At 41.1% G+C, this 26693-nt stretch overlaps 1 protein-coding gene across 7 annotated transcripts in view; it reads right to left on the reverse strand.

Moving 5' to 3' along the window:
• lpp (LIM domain containing preferred translocation partner in lipoma) overlaps positions 1-26693 on the reverse strand; it is a 231385-nt gene that overhangs the window by 65705 nt on the left and 138987 nt on the right. For all 7 annotated transcript variants that reach the window (XM_074636656.1, XM_074636655.1, XM_074636659.1 and 4 more), the window contains one exon: positions 3526-3622. In XM_074636656.1, coding sequence (XP_074492757.1) covers positions 3526-3622 — 97 coding nt within the window. The remainder of the gene's footprint in view (positions 1-3525; positions 3623-26693) is intronic.

The raw sequence follows: 26693 nt of genomic DNA on the forward strand, positions 1-26693 counted from the left end.
CTAGGAAACCTTATGCCAGTGTTATTCTATTAACCCACTATCCCACATTGTTTTGTTCCTCTATGTAGAGTGGGGTTGGTTTTGTAGCTCTCCAGACTAATTGACGAGCCTGTTTGTTTCTTCTTTTAGTCTGGTGACTAATGAGATCATACTACCTGTGCTAATGTTTTCAGAACTGTTTCTGTAATGTATCAAAAATTATACTTGTGCGTGTGTGTGTGTGTGTGTGTGTGTGTGTGTGTGTGTGTGTGTGCGTGTGTATATATATGTGTGTGTGTGTGTGTGTGTGTGTGTGTGTGTGTCTGCAAAGCTTTCCCCAGTAGTGTTATGAGAATCTATCAGTGACTCATGGGCTAATTTTAGTCACTTTGCTACTCTCACCTATGAATGCCACATCGTGATGTGACTGTTATTATGTCAGAGCAGAGGATATAGGACCACTTATAGCAGGATGACCTTATACTTTTGTAGGGTAGACCACAGGCTGCAGAAGCAGGGAAGCAAGGGGGGCCACCGGCTAGATAACTTTTTGGACTCAGATATAATACTTTTATGAGCAAAAGCCTGAATTGTATCTGTGTTTTATCTCAATACTTGACTTTTACACAAACGAGCCAAACAATATTGGTCACCATCACCCACTCTCTGTGACTGCTGTGTGCAATTTGACTTACCTATCACGTGCATAGTTTATTAACAACGTTGTTTCGGAACCATTGTTGTGTGTAGAGGGTGTTTGTAGGTGCTGCCCTGTCTGTAGTACTGAAACGGAGTGGAAGATCAATAGACAGAACATGGTTTCTTAGTTTGGTTTCTTAGCCTGCTTGCTTTTTAGTGTTTGTAAAGAGAGAGCGAGAGAGCGCTGAAAGTCACAAACAGCTGTTTCTACATGCCGCAAACAGCTGTGTCTATGTGGCGCAAACAGCTGTTTCTATGTGGCACAAACAGCAGTTTGTAGCGGGCAAATAGCTGTTTCTAGCACTGCAAACAGCTGTTTCTACATGCCGCAAACAGCTGTGTCTATGTGGCGCAAACAGCTGTTTCTATGTGGCGCAAACAGCAGTTTGTAGCGTGGCAAACAGCTGTTTCTAGCACTGCAAACAGCTGTTTCTAGCACCGCAAACAGCTGTTTCTAGCACCGCAAAACAGCTGTTTCTACATGCCGCAAACAGGTATTTCTAGCGCTGCAAACAGCTGTTTCTAGTGGGCCACAAACAGCTGTTTCTAGCGGGCCACAAACAGGTGTTGCTAGGGCTGCAAACAACTGTTTCTACATCCACAAACAGCTGTTTCTAGCGTGCCGCCAACAACTGTTTCTAGCGACACAAAGCAAGGTTTAAGGCATGTAGAAACAGCTGTTTGCAGCATATAAAAACAGCTGTTTCTAGCCGCCGCAAACAACTTTTTTTAGCGCCGCAAATAGCTGTTTCTATGTGTCGCAAACAGCTGTTTCTAGCACCGCAAACAGCTGTTTCTACGTATCACAAACAGCTGTTCCTATGTGCTGCAAACAGCAGTTTCTAGCGCCGCAAACAGTTGTTTCTAGCAGGCTGTAAACAGCTGTTTTTATGTGCCGCAAAAAGCTGTTTCTAGCACCGCAAAACAGCTGTTTCTACATGCCGCAAACAGGTATTTCTAGCGCTGCAAACAGCTGTTTCTAGTGGGCCACAAACAGCTGTTTCTAGCGGGCCACAAACAGCTGTTGCAAGCCGCTGCAAAAAGTTTTTTCTAGTGCCGCAAACAGCTGTTTCTATGTGCCGCAAACAGCTGTTTCTAAGTGTTGCAAACAGCTATTTCTAGCGGGCCACAAACAGCGGTTTCTAGAGTGCCTCAAACAGCTGTTTCTAGTGCTGCAAACAGCTGTTTCTACGCACCTCCCCTTGCTGATTTGATAGAGAATTGTTCATAAATTAGAAATAAAAAGAGCTCTGATAGTGCTATGTTCTTATGTGAGTGCTGATAAACATTGATGAAACAGTAGCCTTATGCTGTTGTTTTTATTTAGCTTTGCTGAGGCTATTGCATTGTTCTTCAGAAGCGTTCTGCGGTCCATGTGGTAGACTTTGAGCCTGCTCTGAAGCCAATCATCAGGGTATGACATGGGAAGCACCCCCAGATAAACACAGAGCAGACGCACATGACTACAGCATGTGACACATAACAGGCACAAGGAAAATGGTCCTACCACAACGTGGTAATAGGAAAGTAGAGCAGGAGGAGGCTGAGAAATCAATTAGTAACATGTAACAAGCAGCAGGCCATTATGAGTGAGTGAGAGCTTGTTAGATCATAAAGACCACCACGCTCTCTTCATGAATGTGATTACAGTTGTGGTATATGTGACGTCAGTGCTCTGCCAGGACTGTTGCAGTGCTTCATCATGCATGTATTCACTTCAGAAAAAGATACTGTAGGCTATATAATTAACAACAGTGGTTCTGGTAGTTTTTCATGTGTTAACTTCACTAAGCAGACATTTTGTACAGGATATATGGTAAAAACAAATTATGTATTTCATAACTGTTAGTTAACTAATAGGTGTGAAGAACTAGCTGTCCTGCCCCATTGCCTTCTTACATAGTTCTTAAAACAATAAGCTAAAAGTTAGTAGCATTAAAGGTACTCAATACAGAGCATTTCCATTGCCTCCACACGGCAGTCAACATGACGACAGCTTATCCTGCGGCTCGGAGCTAACAGTGCTAACAGCGCTAACAAGGACAACACTGCTGACAGAGCTAACAGTGTTAACCTGGGAGGGAACCCGAAGGTGGGCGCTACGCTTCCATCGCCACGCCGTCAGTTGGTACTATTAGCATTGAAGGTGCTCAATACGAAATTCAGAGCATGTATTACCTCCACACAGCCCTCAACATGGCGATAGCTGAGCTAACAGCCCTAACAGTGCAAATAATGGCAACACTGCTGACAGAGCTAACAGTTTTAACCTGGGGGGAGTGGTGTATGGGCGCTACGGTTCCGTGACGAAACCGTCTGTTGGGATGGCGTTATCAGCTATAACCACCGTATGAGCGCAGTGCAGAACGGCAGCCATGAGCTAGCCAGAGGGCGCGCTCACATGCTCTAAAATGCACTCAAAAGGCACACATGGCCTGCCCGGCTATATCAACAAAGCGCAGAGAAGCTCTGATTACAACACACACAGAGGGAGACTGACTTCATTCTCTGATCAGGTAGACATTACTCCTCTATATCTTTACACAGCAAATGTATTCGCTGCTATATTAATGCTCTGAGTATAGAACACCGTTAACAATGGTTCTGTTCTATTTAAGTGTCACAGTAAGTCCTGACAGTGTGACACAATAACAGGACCCTTAAGCCAAAGTAGCTACATGGAATTCAGCAATCATTACCAGCCGCGGAAGCGTGGGGTTGGTATGATGTGCGTCATCATAGCAAAATGTGGTCCTAGAGACACCTAATGCAGCGGGAACTACCACAGTGGCATGTCAAAAAGGCTAATGCTAACCAAGTGTGTGTGAGATGAGCCATCATTCTTACCAAAATATTCCTCAGATGGTGGGTTGTCCATGTCAAACAGCATCTTCTTGGTCAGGCGCTCCAGCTCATCCTCAGGGTGGGCCATGGGAGCACTGCCCTGAGAACCGGAGAAAGGAACATAGTTGTGATTCACAAAGCCGACCGAGGTAATGAAGAACATTTCAGCTGTTTCTTGCATTTTATTTCCACCTCACTGATGAATGTCACCTGTGACAAATACTGCTTTAAATGCAGAGGAAAGAGTGCAAGAATATATTGCTTAACGAAATACGTCCAGGTTCAACTTAAAGATTCACAAAAATAACGGACTTCAATAAATCAGGATGAGGCACTCTCTCAAGGTCAAACAAAACACATTCAGTGTAATTAAAATGCAGTGGATGGTTTTCAGTCTGCCTTCCCCCTCTGAGATATCTGACCCTGGCTCAGGCCCCAGTGGTGTGCAGCCCAGAAGGTTGTGCATATCCTTCTGTGCAATACAAGCATGTGGAAAAAGCTGTGACCCTGACTAATCCTTGTATTTGGGAAAATAATGATAAGAGAAGGAAAAGAGGAGGCAAACATTAGAGAGAAGCGACTTTTTAAGTCGTGTACATTTGGGTGATAGGTCAGGAGAGTCGTACACTGAGCACAAAAGACTTCAGGTGTGAGCTGTGTTGAGGCCTAATCTCAAAGAGATTTCAGAAGGATGACATAACTCTCTGAAGATGCCACTTCCTTCCTTTCCTTGTGAGCATGCCCTCCCTCTTATCATGCAGTCTCTGACATCTGCCTGCTGTGTGTCTGTATGGGGCTGACGTGTTGCGCCTGACATTTTCTGCCAATCATCCCATCCCCCAGCCCCCGGATCACGGCGCAATCCCGTCACAGGTGTGTGTCCTTTGCAGACACCCCGGAGGCCTGAACTTGACTCTTTTCGTGCTGAGCGGCTGAGCTTTTTCTGAAATCAGTGACACTCAGATGACCTTCCCTAGATCTGGGGCCAGCCGGATCTTTACAGTAGATTTGATTTTCAATATTGTAACACGGGCCGAGATCTGGGCTGACCTTTGAGGTGTTCCTAATTGTGACACCTGGGAGCCCGGTGAATGTTAGCGACCGGTTTGGTTTTGTACTAATTTGTCCGTGGTTTACTGTGTCATATAAAGGAATCAGATTTGTCAATAGGAGATTGAGTGAAGAAATGTTTTTGTATTCAGAATGAAAGAGTAATTACAGGTCGTGTCTTCTGGTTTTATTGATGACTAAATTTGTATGCACGTATTTTTCATTAATTTGACTCGTAGGTGTCAGTCAAGGTTTCAAGATTAGAAATAAAGTCGGTGTAATTTCAACAATACATTAAAGCTGCAGTAGGTAACTTTGAACAAATATGATAAAAAAGGTATTTTTATAAAACTGTCACTATATCCTGACAGTAGTGCATGAGACAGATAATCGGTGACATAAATCGTGTTCCTCTGTGTCCTCCGTGTGCTCCTAATGACATTTGCGCCCCGAAAAAACAACAACCAATCAGAGCAAAGCAGTCTCTAAGACAGCTGTCAATCACTGCCCACAAAACTCACCATCTCCGATCAAACTGTGAATCTAGGCAGTGCTGACCACATATGAATCAAGATTCTGTTACTGTAATGCCTATTTTGTTTTCAGAAACATATTTTAGTGAACTGTTTAGCTGTAAAATGAGAAAGTTTGCTCCAGCCGCTGGGCGGTAACACTTTATAATAATCATCATTTATAAATGGTAAATTGATAGTTAATTAAACCTAGTTAATAGTTATTTTACTGTTAACAAATTTTTTTTATTATAATTAATAATGTTTATTTACTATTAGTAATTTAATAATTTCTGTTATTCTATCATTAGTTTGTGTAGTATGAAATAATTACTTTATAAAGTCTATAATAGCTGATAAGAGACAATTACAATTACATTCTGTTTACATTAGTAAACTATTTAATAAGAGTTCATTGTTGCGCACAGTATTACATTTTATATACTATGTTATGTTTTTGTTAATGATTACCAAATGATCTGTAAACCTTTAAGAGATTTTTGTAAAACATCTATTAAACTTTACATAGATAGATGGACCATAAACCAATTATTATCTATTGACAACGTATTAAATATCTATATAAATAATGTTTGTAGATGTTTTACAAAGTATTTATGAACCATTTAACAAGGTATTATAATCATCAGTTGCAGCTTTATAATAGCAAACCAAATAATGTTTATGATGGTTTAAAAACCAATTATTAACCATTAACAAAGTCTTACAAATATCTATCTATGTAATGTTTATATATGTTTTACAAACAATTTCTTAAAGGTTTACAACTAATTTCTTAATCATTAACAGACACTTCTATATACTGAATATATATATAGTATATAAAACGTTATAATGTGTGCAGCAATAAACTATTCAAATAACATAAATTATAACATTACTAATAATTAGTAAACATTAATTATCATTTAGTTGCTTGTGAACGGTAAAATAACACATTTTAATTAACTATCATTTTACCATTAGTGAATGATGGTTATTATCAGGTGTTACCAAAGATGTTTCTGAAAACATTTGAGGCGAGAAATAGGCATTACAGTAACAGAAACTTGATTCCAATTTGATCAGCGCTGCCTAGTTTGACCGTTTAGTCGGAGTTAACGAGTTTTGTGAGCAGAGTTTGACAGCTGCTTGGTTCTGATTGGTTGTTTTCACTCGGGCACGGTGGAATCTTGCAAATATCATTAGGCGCACTGGGAGGAGGCAGAGGAAGCGTTTTTTTCACAGATTATCTGTCTCTTGCACTGTTAGGATATAGAGTGCTCCAGGGATGAGGTATCTTTGTGGGCCAACCAGGAAGTCAGCATCGCCCTGGTTCCCTCAACAAAAAGCCAATGGGATTGTTCCATTGGGTTTTAGATTATTGCAGAAAATAAGCTCTGTGGCAAACAAACATTTATGACACTTAAAAGTTTTGTTTGGCAAGATAATCTTCACTGATGAACACACCTTTTATGATTTTTGAAGCGTGAATGCAATCGCCAGAAGTAAAAAGCTAACGTAAGGCTATAAAGGAACTCCACCACGGTCGCATGAGCGCGTGTATACACAACGAGGCTGTAACGGCAAACAAGTCGGCATGATGACGTCTAGTAGTCTCATTTAGCCACTTGTTAGCAACCGCCATTTTTTAGACACATAAAGGCTTCAACATTCCTTTCAGCTTGTGTTAACCACAGACCTTATTTCAGGCATCTAACTAAAAACCCATTCAAAAAAAACATTGACCTCCAGGCGAGGGAGCCGGAGGAGCTAAAATGCTAACTCATTTCCAGGTTTTAGGACTCCTTCCTGTAGCACTCTATAGTGACCGTTATATAAAAATACATCTTTATCATATTTGCTCAAAGTTACTGACTGCAGCTTTAAAGGTGGTAATGCAAATGTACAGTAGGTTTGGTGTGAGCATTCAATGGTCTACTGAGTTTATTTCAGAGACGGTGAGAAATGCTGAGCTCTGATTACCGTCCACTATGTATCAAGGAGCGTCTAGAACTTTATGATGCATGACTTCAGCTCGGCCCGGCTCAGGATGCAGCGGACTGATAATGGAAGCCCAAACAGTAGGCCTCATTAACTCGGAGGGATTGACACGTTCGACGTGCAAATCTCTCTGCTCTCGAGAGAGCAGCTGGGCCTGAGCTCTTGGATTCCTTGGCACCTCGCGCCTCCTCAGCCACTCGACCATAAACGGCCAGGATCACATTATGGCGGATTAGGAAGAGATGAAAGGAGCATTCCTCAGTGGTTGGATATTCCTCTATTGTCGCCTCAAATTACATGGCCTTTTTTATTTAATAATACACAATGGTCCACGGAGATGTACGTGGAGGGGGTTGAATTCTAATACAACTACCTGCACAAAAGAATAGATAATAAATCTGTGCGCTATTCGTAGACCTAAAAGAAGTGCTCTTGTTGTCAACAATCTGCTCATTATGCCTGCGTTGTTACATTGAGACAGTGAAGAGGACGATTTAACCCTGTTAATCTTAGCTCCACATCAAAAGCACATTGGAGAGGGAACGAAATGCTGCTATTACCAGAAACAGACTTTTGAGTTTAAGCTTCATTTATAGCTTATCCACTCTTTGACACCCTGCAGCAATGCACTGCAAGAGAGTTTAAAGCACCTTGTTAGGGAGTCTTTTGTGACAGCACGGAATAATTTTTCACTTGAATAAGAGAAAGAAATTGCTTCCCTGCATGCTTTATGATTGCTTCGCAGTTCCTGTTCGGCTTTTCAGACGCAACAATAGAAACCATACAGCAGCTATACGTGCCGCAGACATGATTTTTCAGTTACGTCTGGCTCGGTTCAGTAAATTGTTTGCCTACGCCCTCAGGACACCCAGACGCACTTTCATTGAAGTTAGTGCTTAAATTCAGTGGCGACTGGGTTAACAGCTGCACCTATTTTCCACTGTTTTCCCAGCACGTTCAGGCTTATAGTTTCAGGTCATCTGCCATCTGCTTTTTTAATGGCAAAAAGCCTATCAGCTGTAATACCCCTGGAAGACCTCCTCCCTCTCGATGGACCATCAAATGCCACTTGACAAACCGGTGTTAAATGCCAGACCTCTTAATATCAAAAACAACAATAGCATCTGTAAGCGAGCACTGTTGCGTGCTACCTGATGCAGCATGACAGTGAAAGGTGAAAGCAGAGTCTGGTAGCTGATCACTGCCCCACTGCCACATCTATGAATAAAGCTGTGTGCGCCACCCACTGTGGAATTGGCATTGTGTCAGAACTGATTAAGTGAGGAGTGGAGTTTGGAAGGGGGGGCTCAGTACGTGCTCTCACCTGATACCCTGACAGCATCGTGTCCCACTAAGAACCAAACCTCAGGCTCTGTCTCTCCTGCTCCTACTGCAGTGATAGAGAGTGAATGGGAGAGACAACTGTTCTCAGGGCATCTGATTTACACCCGAGTTAGTGGAGGTGGAACAAAGGAAAGGAAGTGAACAGGAAGCTGGAACTATTTACATACAGTCACCTGCTATGGTCTAGAACTGACAGATCTGTAGGATAAATCCTCACAGAGCACGAAACAGGTCGACTCTATTCAAATTTAGGCTGATCTACACAGTTCGTAACTATCTCCACAAAAAATAATGCACTGAAATTTGTATTTATTCCACAAAATCAATTCTTATGTAATCCACGTAATCGTGAGCCAGGAAGTGTAAAGGGCGACGAACGCCGTGTATAGAAAGAAGGCTGGGTCACGCGTCATATCTTTGGGGGTATAACACATGCGCAGTCAAATCTGGTCTGCCTGAAATTGAGCCAATCGCAACGTACGACCGCAGCTTCAGTTACACTGCGCATGTGTTATACCCCATACCCCGAGACCCATGTTCATTCATATTTGATCAGCGCCGCCTAGTTTGACTGTTTGATCGGAGTTTGAGAGTGATTGACAGCTGCTCAGAGACGGCAAGGCTCCAGCTCGGCTCTGATTGCTTGTTTTCCTCCGGTCTGTGAAATCTTGCAGATGCCATTAGGAGCACCAGAGGACACCGGAGGACACAGAAGAACATGATTTTTTTTCAGATTACCTGTCTCATGCCCTAATGTCAGTATATAGTAACCGTTTTATAAAAATAACTTTTATTAATCAGATTTACTCCATTTCTACCCCCTGCTGCTTTAAGTTACTTCCTAAGTTATTTACGATTGCACTTGACTTGGGGCGGCTGTGGCTCAGAGGTAGAGAGGTTCGTCCACCAATTGGGTTTGATCCCTAGCTCCTCCAGTCCACACCCAAGGCTGATCCATCGGTGTGTGAATGAGCATTTAGATCAGATCCTGATGGGCAGGTTGGCTCCTTGCACGGCAGCCTCTGCCATCAGTGTATGAATGTGTGTGTGAATGGGTGAATGTTGACATGTAGTGTAAAGTGGTCGAAAGACTAGAAAGGTGCTATATACATGCAAGTCCATTTGACCATAAAAGGAAATAAAAAGAAGTAAAACAAACGTTGAGAAATGTATAGCAGGCTGTGTGAACCGTAGAGGGCTATGACATGTTCCAGTCAGTAGCACCCCACGGAGGTTGACGGCACGTCTCTTAGAATCTACAAAAAAAGGCCCAAACTGTTTTGAAATATAGAAAGACATGCACTATAGCTGCAGCATCGTTATAGTATAGATTTCCTTAGACAAGTAGAAGGAGGAGAATTCAAATTTCAGTTGAACTTTTGAGGAATCATGAGCTGCAGCCTCATATTTAGGCCAGCACTTTTTGTGCACAGTTCAAAAGCAACGTGCGGAGACAATGAGATTGAGAGCCACTACATAAACGCTACAGTAGCACTACCCACTGAGCAGAACGCGATAACCAGAAGGGGAAAAGTACAGACGCCGGCTGTGGAGAGAGAGCCATATGAAAGACAGCTGCTCAACAACACTAATCTGTGTCTCTAAACCTGCAGCCATCTATCAGCTGTGTACAAACCCAATACTGCACCTTAAACCAAAAGCAATTGTCTCACCTTTTACAATAGCTCAACATTTCCTGCACCATCAGCACGAACTAAAGAAAGACATAATCACTCACAGACATATTTATCCACAGATTAAATGATGATGGACTTCACAATGCAAAATGCTCCTTAGTGTCAACGCAGCTGCGGCTTTAACTCGGAAGCTTTTAAAAGAGAAGCTTTAGTCAGCTCTCAATCTGACATCCTGGCTTTTTGTCTCTAAATCACAATGGTGTTATTGGAAATGGACACAGAGCCTTTGAAAGAGAAATGGCTTATTATTAAAATAATAGTAATAATAACAACAACAACAACAGTAAATGGACCAGTGTATTAGCTAGGGTTCATGAGGGATTGAATTTTTATATTGGATTGGAATATCTAAAAAAAGCATTTGTTGCCGCAACACTAAACGAGTGATTATAGCAGCTTAGGCGACTCTGTTTTCCCGAAACAATGGAAGGATTGCTGGATCAGTCACACTATCCTTCCACTGAGTTATACTGTGTGTTTGTGTGTGTGTGTGTGTGTTTTGAGGAGAGGGGGGGATACAGTATGTCGTGTGTCTGGAATCAAACATATGGGTTAAACACTTAAAGATGCTTTTTTTAAATGTGTGTATGAAGAGGCATCAATTTATAGTGGACGGCTTTATTTAATTCCATACTGCAGAGATGCATTTTAAAAAGCAAAGATTGTTTGTGACACAGCGGCACTCCTCAATAGAAACCTCGGAGTGCACCTCATTACTGTGATTCAGTCTTTCAACGCTGACCAGACAGAGGCAGGAGTTGTATTCATGGTAACACAAAAGGACAGCTCTCCTTTGATTACACAGGTGATGTGGAGATGCCGCTGTCAGCAGCGCGAGGACGCGGCAGGTATTCCACTTCAAATCAAAGTGGTTTGTCTGGACAAAAAAAATTATATTTGAGTGGGGCTGTTGCGATGAAGGAATTTCCCCTGCGGTGATAATGATTGGCTCAACAAAATATGCGATATGTGGAATTATTGCCGTCATTTTTTTTGCAAATTACTTCATTAATTCTGATTTTAATGCTATATAAAAACTAGGGCTGTCAATCGATTCAAATATATGTCTTATCAACATGGGAGTGGACAAATATGCTGCTTTATGCAAATGTATGTATATATTTATAAATAAAAATCAACTAACAACACAAAACAATGACAGATATTGTCCAGAAACCCTCACAGGTACTGCATTAAGCATAAAACAATATGCTCAAATCATAACATGGCAAACTGCAGCCCAACAGGCAACAACAGCTGTCAGTGTGTCAGTGTGCTGACTTGACTATGACTTGCCCCAAACTGCATGTGATTATCATAAAGTGGGCATGTCTGTAAAGGGGAGACTCATGGGTACTCATAGAACCCATTTACATTCACTGATCTGGAGGTCAGAGGTCAAGGGACCCCTTTGAAAATGGCAATGCCAGTTTTTCCTCGCCATAATTTAGCGTTAAAATGTAACAAATAAATACAGAGATCAAATTTGACTGAATTCTATTAAAATAATAAATCGTACACTGGCAACTTGGTAAAAAAATCTCCCAAATTAACAGGAATTACAATTCCAGTGTGAACCTTTTTAATGCAGCAACAATTTGGTCAAAACTTAAAAATGACAGTATATAATGTAAATCATATACAAACATAGAATTGAATTGAATAGATCGGCCCCATTGTCACGATACTCGATCCAGCTATCTGAGTCGGTATCAGCCTGATATCCGATCTGGTATCGATATCGGTGCATCCCTAGACAAAAAAAAAGACCAAATGTGCAGCTCTAGGCGCAGAAGACGCTCAGCACCTCATCACACTGCTGCCGTTTCTAGCAAAGAATTCACAAAAGAAAAAAGGTGAAGATAGCGGTTGTGGCAGTTGCTTGCCATCCCCTGTGGTTGGCTCATCAATAGCACGGTATTGAAATATTACGGTTATTGCAGCATCCCTATACTTGAGGGAAAGTTGCTTTGTCATTTTCTTTCTGGCAGCTGCATGTTTAATTGAAGAATTTGTTAAGTCTGCGAGAGGGATCACATGTTAGTGGCCTTATGTAATCCAGCTGATGAATTTGCCGCTTGCGATGTTAAACAGGTTATGAGTAATCTGCAATGCATTATGAGAAGAAGCATCGCAGCGCTGCAAATTAAGCTCAGGGCCACCTTCTGAGGAGGCACAGATAAAAGTATACATTCTCTCCAAACAAAATAGGTCATGCTGTTTCAGCTCCAATTAAATGCCACGGAAAAAAATAACAGTCAACCGTTAGAGCAGCTGTGTACAGAGCAGCCGACGATAATTAAAAATTAACCAATTCCATAATTGACATTTTCCGCAGCCATTCAAATCTTTGCTGTAAACTGAATTCACATAAAAAGGGGGATGAATTTCAGAGTGTTCGCCGAAACCTAATGTATGTAGAGGGGCCTTTCAATGTTTGCAAGATTGTGCGTGTGTAAAAACTAGGTCATCTGTTGGGAACTGACACATCCCCCTGCAAACAGATATTTGAAAATCTGAGAGTGTGGAGAGGGGAGCCACAAGCAATCTGAAAAAAACAACAACAACAACAAATGACTGCACAAATCGTTGGGATGGAGATAAAACTTACTTGGCGTCTCTTTGTATACCATTACAATCCCAAGAATGTACACCAGATTACACAGGATGCAGGTCTTGCTGGTTTTGGGTGTGAGCTCAAAGTGTTTCCTCATGTGGTAGCACGGTTCTATATTTAAACACATGCGGTGGACATAATGAAGATTCATACAGATTATGTCTGCAAATCGATGTATTGGCAACCTGCACTTCCCTTTTGTAACACACAGAATTGTCCATCTCCTGTGTAATTTTGCTTCCTACCAAACCATGATATATCCTTTTCCTCTCCACCTATACAGTGACGTGGTTTATCTGAATGACACCCTTTTGACCAGACGCTACCACTGAAATGATGGAGCCAACAATACTTCCATGATGAGAAAAAGAAATGTTTAGAAAGTGCACACGTTTCATGGAGTCTGAGCCAGGGGCAGAGAAGAGTTTGTGGACAGAGGAGAATGTTAAGAGGGCAGAGAGGAATCTGGTTTCAGCAAAAACAGAGAAAACTTGTTTATGTGTGAGACAAGTGGGACCCAGAGAGGTGTTGCAACTGACAGGAGACCATGTCCAGAAGGAGCCAGCAGGGGCCACTGTTTATGCAGGTGGTGTCGGCTGCCTGGTGACTGACTGAGCCAACAAAACCACATATACCTTCACGTTGGTTGGACTTAGTGGGTAAATTGTTCAGATCAATACATCACAGTCAAACAGTGTCACTCAGTTCACCAGTGCTTTTTTCATCAACCAAAATGAAATGAATTATTTACAAAACTTTTTTTAACACTATCAAAAAAAGATGTTCAAATACTTCAAAATCTACAATCTCAACACCGTCCCAATACAGCTACTACATAAAGGAATGTGTTGTTTTGTTTGTTCGTTTCTTTATTTACACATATACAAATTAAAAAAGATACAATCAGGGTCTGAAATCAACGTTTTTCACTCCACTGTGGCAGGCATGTATTTTTCTGTCTGCCACTCAGAAATCTTATATGCCTTTTTTTTAAGGTTATTTTTGGAGCATTTCAAGCTTTTATTGACAGGACAGTGTACAGTCTAGAAAGGGGGGCACTTTTGAAATCTCTGCGCTAAATGAAGGAATAACATTTTAGATCTGATGTCGTTCAATGTTCGATATGGTTTGAATAAACAAAAACATATGCATGGTAAATTACAGAGTTCGAATTACTGTACACCGCAGTTTCCGGGGGGGCCTAATGTTTTGGGGCTGGGAGGGTATTGTACACAGTACTCTACTGTACTTTGCTATTGTCATCTATAGTTATTTGGTTATAGCATAAAGACAGAATTCAAATGATTATGATTATTTAAATATTTGCTTTGATTAAAAAAAAATATTGGTATTAGTATTTTTAATGATGTATTCTAAACTGCTTAGAGCTAGTGTTAGGAAGTTAAACAGGTCAGAATTCCCTCTTTATTAGCTATTATATTTTATATATATATATATATATTATTCAAGTTTCTCGCCAAAAACTACATTAGATTACATTTGAACACATCATGATAACATTGTTATTTACCTTCGCCCAATACTCATACTTCACTGAATAGAGCTTGGACGCACCATAATGTAACTCAATGGAACCTCCGTTAACGGTAGTAGCTCCGTTATTTAGCCAGTCAGGACTGCGCTGCCTACCAGCTGCTAAAAGGTAATGTTACTAACTCTGCTCCTGCTGATTTCAACACAGATTCTTTGTTCACAGTGTCACATTATCAGGGAAAAAATACAGTGCGTCCCCTCAGGTTTAATAGCACCATGCTGTTGAGTTTTTTTTCTCTCCGCTATGGCTCCAGTCCCAAACAAACTGAAACATGATTCAGCGTGCTTATGCGTCACTGTGCATGTGTAACTGTCGTAAAGCATCAATACAGAGGAATCAATGGTTCACGGAAACATGAGATGCCAAGGAATCGGACAACTAGGAACCAGTTCTCAATGGGAACCAATTCTCTAGTCCCATCTCTAGCGTTGTCTCTGCCTGCCAAAGTGGCAGATGGCCTGATGATTTCACCCACCGCTGGCAACAATTTACCTGCATTTGGTGGGTGCTAATTTCAGACCCTGGTGATAACAACATTGTCACAATACAAGTAAGGTACTGCATAGAGGAATTTGTTGTTGTCATATGACTTGAATGCAGCAAGATTGCAAGATTGTAATTTGTAAATTGTACATTTTTATTATTTTATTCTAACGTTTTTATCTATTCTTCTGTTTTTATCTATTCTTTTGTTATTATACAGTTTGTCTCGCACCAATAATGCCAAAGAAAATTCCTAGTGTATACCTCTTACACCTGGCAATAAACACCATTCTGATTCTGATTCTGAAGATCATCCAACTGTCACCCAGCATGTCACTGACTGTATCACACTGACCACATTTACAGCTGCAGAATAATCTTAGTGCTGCAGGACACATCTGCATCTCTTCTCTCCAGGCCAGTAAGGAGAGGATGAAAGCAGGAAAATAAACAAACCACTCAGACATTTTAGATCACCGGGGCTCACTGAACTGCAATGACAGGAATCGATCGGGCCAGTTATTTACCAGCCGCGCTGTTCGTCTCCGAGGGGGCCAGAGGAGAGGAGAGGGTGGCAGGGCCTATTATTTATGAGCGGTTATGTGACAAACACTTCTGATCTACTGAGGGGTTACCACTGACCCAATGAACCGGCCAATCAACAAACAACAACAAAATAACAGGAAGAGACAATACAGCCCTTTATTCCTGAGTGAAAGCAGCATGTTAATGTAGTCTTCAATTCATTTCAACTCAATGCACTTTGGAAGTTTTTGTAATATCTATATACTATATAGAGAATATTTAGGGGTTTAGCTCTACACATTATACCATTTGGTTGTAACATGTTTTATGTGCTCAATTTCATGTTACATGGAAATGGATGAATTGGTGTATGTAAGATATTGTGTAACTATACACTAGAAAAATACCTGTGGGAAACTGGGATTTTCGGCATGCAGGTGTTTACAGTCCAGCTGTTTGGTTAAATGTTGTTTAGAATCACTGTGAATGAAGTGAAGTGCAAAATCTGTGACTGAGTGGAATGTTTTTATTCATATCTCTTCATATCTCTGCCACTCCAGAGATGTATAACCTCACATTAGCACTAAAGGCTGTTACATACCGGAGCATTTTTTTGTGCGATTAAAGAGGACCTATTATGCATATTTTCAGGTGCATACTTATGTATTTTGGGTTTCATCAGTTCCATTTGAAGGCAGCTAAAGTTGTGTCCTGTTAGTATATTAAATAAACGAATAAACAGTAAACACCAAAAACTTTTCTCTCCCTGCCTGCACTTTCATCATCAGTGGCTGTCCCTCCCTAGCAGCCGCTTCGTCTCTCTCCTCCATTTGGCTTTTTAAAATAATTAGCAATAGACCGCTTTATTTTGGAACACGGTAACAGCTAAATCCATTGTTTCGTTAAGTTTTACGCAGCTGCAGGTATCACGCATCACGCATATGACATTTAATCTGGAAACCTGCGCACATAAATACCAGGCGAGTGCATGTAACATAAGCGCACAGAACCATAACCGCAAGCGAACACCATCCTCGCGAGGGAGCATTTATACTTTGCGTACACAAATGCGGCCCCGCGAGCACAGGGCTATGATGCGGCCCTCCCTACGCGCTGCTCAACACTCACTCGTTCGTCAAGTTGACTTTTGAGACTTTGGAGGCGGGGATGGAATAGAACGTGGCAGCCATTTTGGTTGCAATAGGAGCCCTGGTAATTAAAAATATGCACTATTCATTATTAAAGGGGACATATTATGCTCATTTTCAGGTGCATACTTGTATTTTGGGTTTCTACTAGAACATGTTTACATGCTTTAATGTTCAAAAAACTGTTGATTTGTTCCTACCGGCTGTGCTGCAGCACCTCTTTTCACCCTCTGTCTGAAACACTCTTTTTCAGCTCTAGCCCCGCCCTCTCCAAAAGCCCAGTTTGCTCTTATTGGTCAGCTGGCCCACTCCGTTGTGTTTGGTCAACAGAATCAAACTCTTCGGACTCTGCTCCAGCTCCCCTCTAATTAACTTTGTTTGATGGCGTGCAAAGCTACCCGCTAGGCAAAGTGTGTTACTTGGTGACATCACAGTGTTACGAAAGAAAAGGCAGGACTTCAGTCAGGGCGTTTCAGGCAGTTCAGTAGCGTAGCAGTGTTTCTTGGGGGGAGAGGAACTCCCTTTAGTGTGGACTTTGGGCTTTGTAACTTTGCAGACCTTTTACAGGCACAAAAAAGCATACAACACACCAAAGGAAAGGGAAAACGCACAAAAGCATAACAGGTCCTCTTTAGTTCTTAGGTCAATATATTATTTTGAGCTGTTGTTTTTGTCATGAATACTTTCACACGGGACGCTAATCGTATGCGGCAAAAAAGCAACCTCGTTTTTGCAAATAAAAGCATCTACCACTCACGTTGTGCGGAACGTACATATTCAAAACATACACTGTAGTGTACAACAACAAGGAGCCTCCGTAGTCCCAACCAAGAAGGCTAACTTTATTACTCCTTTCAAACTTGGCAAAGACAGCGCAGACCAGATAAACTCCTTCCGTTCTTACCTTTCACAATAAAAGCCCTAGGCATATACAGTACACTGCATAACGGTTTACCAGAGGCAAATTCAAGTATACATAATGTAAAACATTACAAATCCTTAACGTTAGCAGCACCTGTGTTTGGCAACTCCAGATGTCCTCTGTGAGAAAGGCCTACAATAATCTGGCACATATGGGCCATTTTGCTACTCTAAATAGCTAAATGGATGGAACTGAAGGAACTAGGAATGATATTACATGATAAAGGTACTTTGCAGAGTTTTCTCGGGACCTCCTCATCAAAACATCTATAGCACTACTACTGGTCAAAAACTCCACAGTGTACTTTTCATTATCCAGCTGTCGGGTTTCATATATCTGACACTAAATATGCTTAATTCTGTAGTCCACCGTGTGAGTTTGTCATTAATGCTAGTGAATAATTAAAAAACGTAATTAATAAGTAATCCTTTTGATAATTTAGCAGTCCTCAAAATGGCTTTATGATGAAAAGCTTTCTATTAATCTGCTTTAAATGCACTTTAGACATTTCTGATGACCTATACACACTATCTGACCATAAACATAATGACAAAAAAAAACTAATATAACTTTTAAACAAGTATTTCCATATTAGCAAAGGCCTATCACAAAATGTCCACAGCTTTGACCATCAATCACTTTAACATCATAGTTGCCCATATCTATCAACGCTACACTACTGTTACCTTAATGGGCCCAATCTGTTCTTGTTTGCTGCATGGTTACAAGGTATAAGTCAGTCAGCTGATATGAGTCAATAGATTTAATATTCCAAACTGACATGAGCAGGGAGGTTGAGAAGATGTGACAGTGTTTCTGCATGGACTCCTATTCCCATATTCATTTATCTTTATCTTAATATTTAGACTACCAACATCATGTTTTTTTTAGATCTCATTCTAGTAATTAGAATGGGGTAGGTTTACACTCTTAATGTGGATGTATAATACAGTGTATGCATTAAGTTACAGTCTTTAGGTCTTTTAGGCTCCTGTCTCTAAAGTCTTACAGATCCTCCGTCAAATTTCCTCCCGACTCACTATTGATATTTTGAGACCTCACAAAGTTCACAGCCTAGTTTAAAAACATCAACAACAAATTGTCATGCACGTCCCGACCTGAAGTCAAAAACATATCTATGATGTTCATGTGCATAGAAAACGGTGCCTTCAAGATGGGTCGCATTAACTGTGTTTACAAGAGGAGTCAAATGGATTGAGCCACTGCTGTGGTACACAGAATCACCACTCAGAACATTGTCCATGTTTTTAAAAATGTCAGAGCCAAAAGAGGTTAACCTTTACGCCTTTTTTTTTTTTTTTTAATTAGGCATTTCTGAAAGGCAGAAATCCCAGCATCAATAACCATATTTCAAAACAAAACAGGACTTTTTTATTGTCAGTCTCCTCCACAAATGGATCTATCTACAGCCAGCATGTGGTTTGTCCGTTCTGGGTTACTGTAGAAACATGGCGGCCGCTCCGTATGTAGATATAAACAGCTCAGTCTAAGCTGACACAGCGATTCGTATTTTCAGGTTATACACTAAAGAAAACATACGTATTCATTTTATATTCCATTTCTGCCAAAATATCCCCTTAAATGTTACACATTGTTCCTTTAACAGAACCCTGTTGAATGTATTACCACTAGTAGCTCTATGGCACAAAGGTTGCGGGTGCTATTCTCTGGTCTACATACGCCAACAAACACATCAATGTGCCAGCAAAGACAAGGAAGACAAGCAGGGCTCCAGACTAACTTTTCCACTGGTAACAATGGTTCTACCAACTTTTTGTGTTGGTCGCACCATCTCATGATTTGGTCGCACCCTTTTTTTTGGTACAGCGCGGTATTAATAAATGACCCCAGCTCAGTCGGTCTCTCCCTGCCTGCACTTTCATCATCAGTGGCTGTCCCTCCCTAGCAGCCGCTTCGTCTCTCTCCTCATTTGGCTTTTTAAAATAATTAGCAATAGACCGCTTCATTTTGGAACACGGTAACAGCTAAATCCATTGTTTCGTTAAGTTTTACGCAGCTGCAGGTATCACGCATCACGCATATGACATTTAATCTGGAAACCTGCGCACATAAATACCAGGCGAGTGCATGTAACATAAGCGCACAGAACCATAACCGCAAGCGAACACCATCCTCGCGAGGGAGCATTTATACTTTGCGTACACAAATGCGGCCCCGCGAGCACAGGGCTATGATGCGGCCCTCCCTACGCGCTGCTCAACACTCACTTGTTCGTCAAGTTGACTTTTGAGACTTTGGAGGCGGGGATGGAATAGAACGTGGCAGCCATTTTGGTTGCAATAGGAGCCCTGGTAATTAAAAATGAATGTAAACAATGCAGGTTTCAACATTTTTTGCAAATGTTTTATGAGGACGGAAAAGAATTCAACATATTTGTTAGGCCTCAAGGAAATACAGAAGCGTTTTGGTGAGTAACACTGAATGTAAACAGAGACTTTCTTGTGCTTCAGTGTACCTTTAAATCACTTGAACTCCAAGTATATCATGCAATTAACTTCCCATGTCAAAAATATGACCTCAACGGTTCCATCTGAAGGTAGCTAAAGTTATGTGTCCTGTTAGTAAATTAAATAAAGACATGGACATTTAACAACAAAAACTTCACATAGTGGGCTAATATGCACTATTCATTATTAAAGGGGACATATTATGCTCATTTTCAGGTGCATACTTGTATTTTGGGTTTCTACTAGAACATGTTTACATGCTTTAATGTTCAAAAAACTGTTGATTTGTTCCTACCGGCTGTGCTGCAGCACCTCTTTTCACCCTCTGTCTGAAACACCCTTTTTCAGCTCTAGCCTCGCCTCCCGAAAAGCCCAGTCTGCTCTAATGGTCAGCTGGCCCACTGCTGTGATTGGTCAACTGAACCATACTCTTCGGACTCCACTTCAGCTCCGCTCTAATTAGCTGTGTTTGAGGGCGTGCCAAACTAGCCACTAGGCAGGTATTATGCAAATGTATTACATGGTGACATCACCACATTACAGAAGAAAAGGCGGGACTTCAAGCGAGGAGTTTCAGGCAGTTCAGTAGCGTAGCAGTGTTTCTGTGGGGAAGAGGAACTCCCTTTGGAGTGAACTTTGGGCTTTGTAACTTTGCAGAACTTTTACATGAAAAACAAACGATATAACAGACTGAAGGACAGGGAAAGAGCACAAAAGCATAATAGGTCCTCTTTAATATGTAGTATGATGCAGAGATATTTGCTTTACTCAAGCTAACAGCTCACTCTAGGTGAAAAATGACTGTAGGGGATTTAATCATCATGAACAGTGTGTAACACGCTTGTTATTTGTGCATCTTTGTATAATCTTCATTTCTTGAACAGTATGAGAAGAAAAACATTTTTTTTGAAAGGTCAGAGCAGCTCACAGGTGTAATTGGAATATTCATATTTAGATATGAGTGGGTGTGCTTTTTCAAAAAGCATGACTCATTTTGTTTTTAATTGTGCTGTGAAGACAATATCTGTCTATGAAACTGCATGGAATATGTTCTAATTATATTTTCAGGTTCATTATTTGTACCTTTCACCCAAATTGCATGCATTCACACACACACATACACACACAAAGACAAGTGGTGGTGTTTTTCTGAAAGCTCCACTTAACATTAATTTGGCAGAAATTGCTAAACAGAAATAGAAATCATGATTTTGTTCTTTAAACACGGTGACACTTGAATAGCAACTAAACAAATGTGTTGAGGTGCGCAGTGAGAATTTGAGGCTGCTCTTTCTGATGCCATGTTAACAGTTTATGATTTAGTAAAAATAGAAAGCAGCTGTAAGGAATTCTAAAGAAGTATTTATTTCTTTTTCGTGTAGCCAGAGGGAAATTCTGTAGATAAGACTCAAGAAAAACACACTGAAATATGTGGATGAGCTTTCAATGTAATGGTTCGATGGTTCCGTGACAGAAATGAAAATGTATCGGGATCAGGAAAAAATAGAGAATATGCATTTTATCAAGCACTGATCTGAACCAATTTCCTATGCTTCCTATTTGTCTATAAATGCATAGTTTAGAATAACCATTTTGTTTGTTTGGTGTAGAACAAAGTGCAATTTGTTTCAAGGTGCATCGACACCGAGAAAAGATCACAGGGCTGCAGATAACATGTCTTCATGTTGTCAAAGCCCTGGGCTCTCACTTTGTAGTTACACGTGGTAACCCTGCACCAAGCAAAGAACCCTGTCTGGTAATCTAGAGCAGAGCCAGTAACCCTGCACGCAGTCGGCCTGCTTTTTTAAGAGCTGCTCATAGCTCATGGAGTGTAGGGCAGCTGGGGTCAATCACCTGAGGTGAAGGAACCACATATGATGTGCAATAGGGATGGAATGGTTCTCTAGTCACGGTTCGGGTCGTGTATGAATTGTTCGGTTCATTTGAAATAAGTTATGAGGCTGATTGTGTATTTTTTCGTGTAGAGTTAGGCTCCCGTTCCGGACAGATCAAGGCCTATTGAAGGAGGCTGGGACACGGATGGACATGGGTCTTGAGGTACGGGGTATAACACATGCGCAGTGGAACTGAAGCTGTGGTCGTGCGTTGCTATTGGCTCAATTTCTGCGAGTGCAGACCAGATTTTACTGCGCATGTGTTATACCCCAAAGATATGACGTGTTGATGAAGTGCGACCCAGCCTCCTTCTCAGTTGACGGTTTGATGAAGCGTGACCCAACCTCCTTCTCAGTTGGCACAGATGAAGTGGCGAGTGCGGCTGTCAGTCAGTTTAGGAAATGGCGAGTAGCCACGATAAAGTCCAGTTAGAGGATCCACCAGCATCATTTGGCTCTGCTGTATGGAGCATTACGGATTTAGTGTTACCAGGAAAATGACGGAAAAAAGGTGGTGGATAAAACAGCGACTGTGTGTAAGCAGCACTGTGCAACACGTGTGGTTCATGCTAGCGGCATCACTCCGGTGTGTACGTCGATAGCGCAAGGAGGAGAGAGTTGGGTAGGAAAGAGCAACGCTTTTTTTGTATCGTTCTGGTTGAGTTGAACAGGGGAGACGCCAGAGTTTTGGTCGGAGAAGATAACGTTTCTCTCTGCGGAGCCCCGTCACTTCACAAGACACGGGAAACCTCTGTTGGTCTGGAGGAGCTGCAGCAGTTATTTCTGCACAAACGTCCACTGAACATTCACTAGATATTCTCAGAGCTAAACTAACTCTTCTGCAGTGTGGCGTGTGTGCACATGCACGTGAGGTGGAGCGAGCAGAGGAGCAGAAGAGCAGAGGAGCAGAGTACAGCAGAGACTATATTACGATACTGTAAGCAAGGTGATATATTGTGATTTTTTCAATTACATTTTAGGAAAACTGTCATAGTATAAAAAAATACAGAAGAAATACACCATTTTAGAAAAGGCAAAAACAACAAATGCATACTGCCCCAAACAGCATGGGACTAGCATAAAGTGGGCATGTCTGTAAAGGGGAAATGCGTGCATACCCATAGAACCCATTTCATTCACATATCTGGAGGTCAGAGGTCAAGGGACCCCTGTGAAAATCGACATTCTAGTTTTTCCACAACAAAATTTTGCATAAATTTGAAGGGTTATATACCCTCATTCAGAGCAAGCTAGTATGACATTGCTGGTACCAACTGATCCCTTAGGTTTTGTAGTTTCATACGATATTAGTATCTTCCCTCTACCTTGAACTGAGCCCGCTACGACCTCCGAAAGACAGAATAGCGGCCAAGCCCACCGGCGGGCCGTTTTAAGGGGTTAAAAAATATATTACGCTGAGCAATGTGAAATTGAAGCATTAAACGTTACAGAGCTGTCCGTCAACGTCTGTTGTGAACTTTGTAGTCACTACCACATTGCATTTTGGGATATTTATGCCGCCATAGTGTCCAGCGTTTGCATACTGTAATATTTCACCGGAAATAGTATGCAATTCGGGTACTATGGCTTCGGACATACTAAAACATCTCAAATACTGTGTTAGTGTACTAAATAGCATGTCAGTGTGGAATTTCGGATGCAAGTGAAATAAATTGGGAGACATTTGGAATGTTTACGTTTACAACTGTGAAATGGCCTATAGCCTGGTACTACTTAAGTCCTATATTAAGTCTGGCCTTACTGATATGAAGAACTGAAAGTCTAAAAATGTCCTGCACTTGAATAACTCCAAATGAGAGATCCTTATAATTCCCCCTTCTGGTCCCAGTACTTGCATTATTAACAGTCTCCCGTCTAGTCTGGGTGCCTTATCTAATAATGTCAAACTAAAAGCTTGTAAGTCTTGTTTCATTCAATTGATACTTTTTTTAAATTTAATTGCTATTGTTTATCATTTTAACTCATTTATATTTATATTTTGGATTTTATTTACTTTTTTACTCCTTATTTTACTGTAACGCCCAGGGTAATTAATTTTTTAAAAGAGCTATACATAGGTTGGTCAGAACGTGGTCAGGAATGTATCTAGCTACAGACAATATGCTGTTGTCGATTTTAGTTGAACTGCACAAAAAGTAAGAAGCCTGTTGCAGTTTCCATCATGATACCTATAGGATCTGGTGTTTATGATGCATTCCAGTTGCACGTGTTGGTCAAATTAGATTGAATAAAAATCATGAATTACCATTGCGATACAGAATGAATGAGTTAATGCACTGAATGTTTACAGACAGTGAATTGCTCATTTTGATGGATGTTGCTAACGTCATTCTTTTAGAGCTGTGATTTTATTTTTCCAAACACAATTTTGAAAGATGAATAAGGGTCCTTGCCATGCCATGTCACACGAATAAAAATGGTCTTTTGGGCACATCCTGATGGCACCATATGCAAATGTTCTTGCGCAGGTCAAAAGGCAAAGTGGCCAGGACTGGAAGGCAGAGAAATGTCAGATATTTAAACATGTTTGACAGTTGAAACCATCATTGACCTTCGAGGGGGCTTTAACTGGCTGCAGGGATTGAGCAGTTCAAAAATAATCCTCCCCTGTCAAACGTCACTCAAGCTCAGCAATAACACAAGTCATCATCCAGCTTAGCTTTCCTCCAATATCGGGACAGACAGAGAGACTCGTGGAAATTGGTAAGTTAACCGGCGGCCATGAAATCTGTTAATTTTTTTGGACTAGATCAAACACTGGTGGATTTGGGTAATTAAGCGTCCTTGGAGCCTGTTGATGTGAGAAGCTGTTCTTACACCTTCACCTTGTGAGTAAGGACACGATGGTGGATTGAGTGCTGGGTGGCAGTGGGTGACATGGGGTGAGGTGGGGGGGCAGAGCAGGCAAGCTAATCAGAACAAGACTAGATCATAGAATTTCATTCAAGGACTTCATCTTGGACTTCTAATGACACTGACCTTCTATGAATACCCTCAATTATGCGGAATGATCTCTTGAATAAAGTCCTCAATCAAAGTCACAGACCCCCTGCTGAGAAAGTCTCGGGTATTACATCAAATCAACATTAACTCCATGGACAAATATCAAAATAGTTCCTTTAATTGACTATGTTTTGGTTTATTTACACAACAGATTAAAAGAGGCACAACCCACTTCTTTTAAGTAGATTTAACACTATTTGTGAGGGGGTTATGAACGTGTCACGACATGGGGTCACGCAGAGTGATGATCACAAAGGCAAAGTTGACAGATTTTGCTTTCAGTCTAATCTTGCTTTTATAGTGTGTGGTTTATTTTGGCATTAAAGCGCTGCCATACTGGACACAAATATATAAAAAAGTCAGATTAGAGCTAAGGTTTGGATGCAAAAGTTCTAGGGGAGGGTCAGGTCAAACATGATGCGACACCACAGTCATTTACAGCACGTCATCTGGCTGAATGTGTGCATATGGAGCGTTAAGTTTATGAAGATATGTTTTCAAAGCATTCAAATAAAGCACGGAGGGGGTGGGGAGGCACAGAGTCCATTATCCTGCTACCGTATATCCTTGGGAAAGAAAGACAAATGTATATATAGCTTACACGCTATATCTGTAAAATTAGCGATTTGCTTTTATCTGAAATCAAAGAGATGCTCACAAATCTATTAAACGCCACCTTTTGTTTTTTAATAATGCATCATACTGGGACCAAAGCGAGCTTTTCAAGCAAAATGTAGACTTTTGTTCTGAACAAATATAATTAGACTTATTTTTAAGATACTCTGTGCAACGTTGAAGCTAATTTGTATTTAGTAAAGTACAGTCCTTGATGAGCTTTTCCCAGAGGCTGGGAGGCCCAGTTTGTATTTTGAACCAGCATAAAATCCTTGAATTAAAGAAAACTCAAGGGCCTTGCACTTTCCAGAGATTGTCGACGGCTGGATGTATTGAGATTAGAATAGCTGTCTCTGTGGCATACACTACTCTGTTCTAAGGGATGACAGTATTTTGTAATTCTTCTCAGTCATGTACAGTTCTAAAATAAGGTCCGACGTCTTGCAATGCTTCTGAAGGCTTGAGGCCAGGCCTATGACAGACGCATTCCACTCTTGCCAAGATTAAATGTAATGCTTTTTAAACTTATTATGGATATGTTTTTGTTGTGTTAGTGGGTATTTAATTCCATGTGGATTAAATGGTATATATATATACACAACACTGTTTAAGAATGGACTTAGGCAACTTAACATTATCTTGGGTAATGCTGGTGTTGGTGGAGAGTAAACTTCCCCAAATCTAATAAAGAAGCATGACAGAGCCGCGAATGTTACCCTGAATGCTGAGAGCATCCAGGATGGGCTTCTACACAGTGGAGGTGCTAATCTTGAACAGGGCTTTTTTAACATGCAACCCCATAAACTAATGTTGTAAGTTCATTATTCAAATATAACTTAATGCTGCTAAATGCAAGATTGGGAGCATTTCTGTTGCCCTTGCACCGCTGAGCCGGCAGCTCATAGCTAACGGTGCTAACAGCGCTAACAGTGAAACAAAGGCAACAGTGCTGACAGAGCTAACAGTGTTAACCTGGGGGGGATCCGGAGGGGGGGTGCTACACTTCCGGGATATTCTCTGGATTGCCGTATGACTGCTTCTGAAGTGTGAAGTTGATTGGATGAACGTTCTTTAGATATGCGAAGGGCCATCATACACAGACTGACAGAGACAACTTCCTTTATAGTTAGATGATGCTGATACAGCGCCACCTTTGTGCCAAATGGCACCAAATGTGTCATGGTTACCCAGACATCATATCTACACATGTCCACAACGTGTGGTCGCAATAGCACAAAGCATTCATGACATATGACTTTTTTTGTAATATAAGCTAGCGTTTGAGCTCACT

The sequence above is a fragment of the Sebastes fasciatus genome, chromosome 5, assembly GCF_043250625.1.
Source record: "Sebastes fasciatus isolate fSebFas1 chromosome 5, fSebFas1.pri, whole genome shotgun sequence".
Classification (NCBI taxonomy): domain Eukaryota; kingdom Metazoa; phylum Chordata; class Actinopteri; order Perciformes; family Sebastidae; genus Sebastes; species Sebastes fasciatus.